The 2391-nt window shown below is 58.3% G+C and overlaps 1 protein-coding gene across 1 annotated transcript; it reads right to left on the bottom strand.

The window, feature by feature from the left end:
- Positions 1–136: 136 nt before the first annotated feature.
- Positions 137–753, bottom strand: Cox6a2 (cytochrome c oxidase subunit 6A2). The gene is made up of 3 exons (XM_004856247.4): positions 595–753; positions 369–505; positions 137–261 (listed from the first exon to the last, which is right to left on the bottom strand). Exons 1-3 carry the CDS (start codon positions 665–667, stop codon positions 178–180), a joined length of 294 nt encoding a protein of 97 aa, XP_004856304.1. The 5' UTR covers positions 668–753; the 3' UTR covers positions 137–177.
- Positions 754–2391: the final 1638 nt, after the last annotated feature.

Raw genomic sequence — 2391 nt, 5'->3', positions numbered from 1 at the left:
GCGAGTGGGGAGGGCAGCGCCGACCTGTGTCCGGAGGCGGCGCCCTGGCACCTGGTCCGGGAAGCCCCGGAGCGCGCCTCCTCCGTGCATGCGCACCCCCCCCCCCCGCCGCGGCGCGGAGCTCGGAGCCGAGGACAAGGGTTTCCCGCCTTTATTGCGCTTTCGGGGCCGCCGGCCTCAGGGCTGCTCGTAGCCCGTGGGCAGAGGGTTGACGCGGGGGTTGTGGAAGAGAGTGTGGTTGCCGTCCCCCCAGGAGTAGGGCTGTGGAGAGAGGGGGAGAGGACGGCGGGCGTCGGCGCGGCCTGCCTGGGCCGCCGCCGGCCCGCCGCCCCCCGCCCGCCGCCCGCCGCCCCCCGCCTGCCGCGTACCTTGGTGCGGATCCGCAGGTGGTGGTAGGGGATGAACTCGGGGCGCTCCTGGTGGCCCGAGTGGAGCCAGGAGTTGAGGGTGCAGAGGGCCACGCTTGGCAACGCCAGCGCGAAGGTCAGGAGGCGCCAGGTGCGCGCTGCTCGGAGGGGAGGCGGGTGAGGGCGCTGGCGGGGAGCGGGGGTCGGCCCGGCCCAGCCCAGCCCGGCCCGGCCCGGCCCCACTCACCTCCGGCCCCTCCGCGCTCTCCCGTGGCTGCGCTGGCCAAGCCCCTGCCCAGGAGCCTCCGAGCCAGAGCCATGGCTGCGCCGAGCTGGGAAGGGCCCGTCCTTCCCTCTCCTTCACCGCGGCCCGCGGTCTCCTCCCTCTCTTCCAGCCAATCGCCCGTCGAGCCCAGAACGTGGATAGCTATTTTTAGGGGTCTTCTATATTTAAAATGGGCCTGACTGGCAGGAGATCCTCTCCAGACAACTGCTGTACTGGCGTCTTATTTTGGCACGGTGTTAGGAAAAAGGAGAACAGAGCAGGGACAGGTTTACTGCAGAACAAACCCGAGGGACGGCTCGCGCTGGAGACCAGAGCCGCCGCTCTCCTACAGGCTCCGCGATCTTTTGCAGGGTCAGGGAGAGGGGTTCAGCCAGAGGGGCCGTGGCTCCCGGCCAAGAACAAGGCCTGGGCGAGCACGCGGTGACACTGCCAAGCCCCAGGCTTGGGGCGCAGGGAGCGGCGGGCGGTCCAGTCCGGAGCGGGGACTGGCACTTCGGAGTCCCCAGGTGCCGGCGCTGGGAGGGGGGAGAGAGGCGTCTCTGAACGGGGCGGTCGGAGTCCTTCACCGGGCACATTTAAAGTACAATATGCTATTCTTTATTATAGCTGCAGGGAACTGTTTTATTCAATATTCTATTTCCAGTGGCTGGCGGATGGTAGGTAGACCTTTAATAGATGTTTATAGAATGAATTAAATGTTTTAACTTTAAGTAACAGAAGTGTGCTGAAACCCTTGTTCAGTATTTGTTTCTTTGCAAAGAACAGAACCCACTTTCACTAGTTTTAAAAGAAAAGCAGTTGGGCATCTTCGGTAGCTCATGGTATCCCTGAGACAGCTAGCGAGGCTTAGCGTCTACACAAGCAGAAACAAAACGCTGTGTGGATCAGCTGCATGAGATGCCACCATGGTTACACTGCTGGACCCTGGGTGCTCAAGCCTTCATTAATGCTGCCTGGGAAGCTAGGTTCTCCACCCTTACCGTGACTTGGGAATGAATTTTTCCTGAAGTGTGTTTCCTTGGGTTGCCCTCTTCCCAGTGAATTCTGTAGCTGCATCAGTTGGCGGTACCTGAGTCACTGCTTGTGCCGTCCCCAAGAAAGGCTGGAAACTGAGTCGTCTTTTGTCTTGAGGCAGGAGTTACATTGTGGGGAGAAATCCCCAAATATAGGAATAGTATTCAAAAGATTCTGGGCAGCCCCAAACCTGACAAATGTCATCTGCAAATTGTGTTATTTCTGCAGAGGACTGTAATGTTGATTGTGCCCAAGGCAGGCTGTGAAGAGCTAATCCCACAGCTGGCTTTTTATAGAAGTGAGTCCAGCCGAAGCCTATGTGCCAAGGTCAGCGAAACTCGCACCCAAATTCTGTTCCCACAACTAAAACCTTCAGACTAGAAGGACAATGTTCTACATTCAACCCTATACTTTGTCAACTCTATTCCTAATTCAAGAATGCTTTGTCTTGTCCTTTATCAGCCTTGTTTATATTAATTTCCATAGAAACCACACGTCGCCTTTACCCCAGTGGATTGCCAGTAAAAGTCAAGTGCCTGGGACTGGCCAGGGCCTTTACTGGCATTGGCCGTCCTGGCCCCACTTTCCCTCTCTTAGTTCTGTCTCTCAGTGTATTTACTTCTCAGGCTTGTGGAGGTGGGGACTGGAACCCGCTGCAGGGTTCTCTGGCAATCTCAGCCTGAAAGATCTGACTATTTCGAGGAGATAGAAGGCCTGGGTGGCCCTGCAGGAGTTTGGTGTAGA

This window comes from Heterocephalus glaber, unplaced genomic scaffold (genome assembly GCF_053883595.1).
Source record: "Heterocephalus glaber isolate CG9 unplaced genomic scaffold, H.glaber_assembly_v1.0 deba00000943, whole genome shotgun sequence".
Classification (NCBI taxonomy): Eukaryota; Metazoa; Chordata; class Mammalia; order Rodentia; family Bathyergidae; genus Heterocephalus; species Heterocephalus glaber.
Note: the sequence above shows the minus strand (reverse complement) of the source record. Positions and strands in the feature narration are given on the sequence as shown.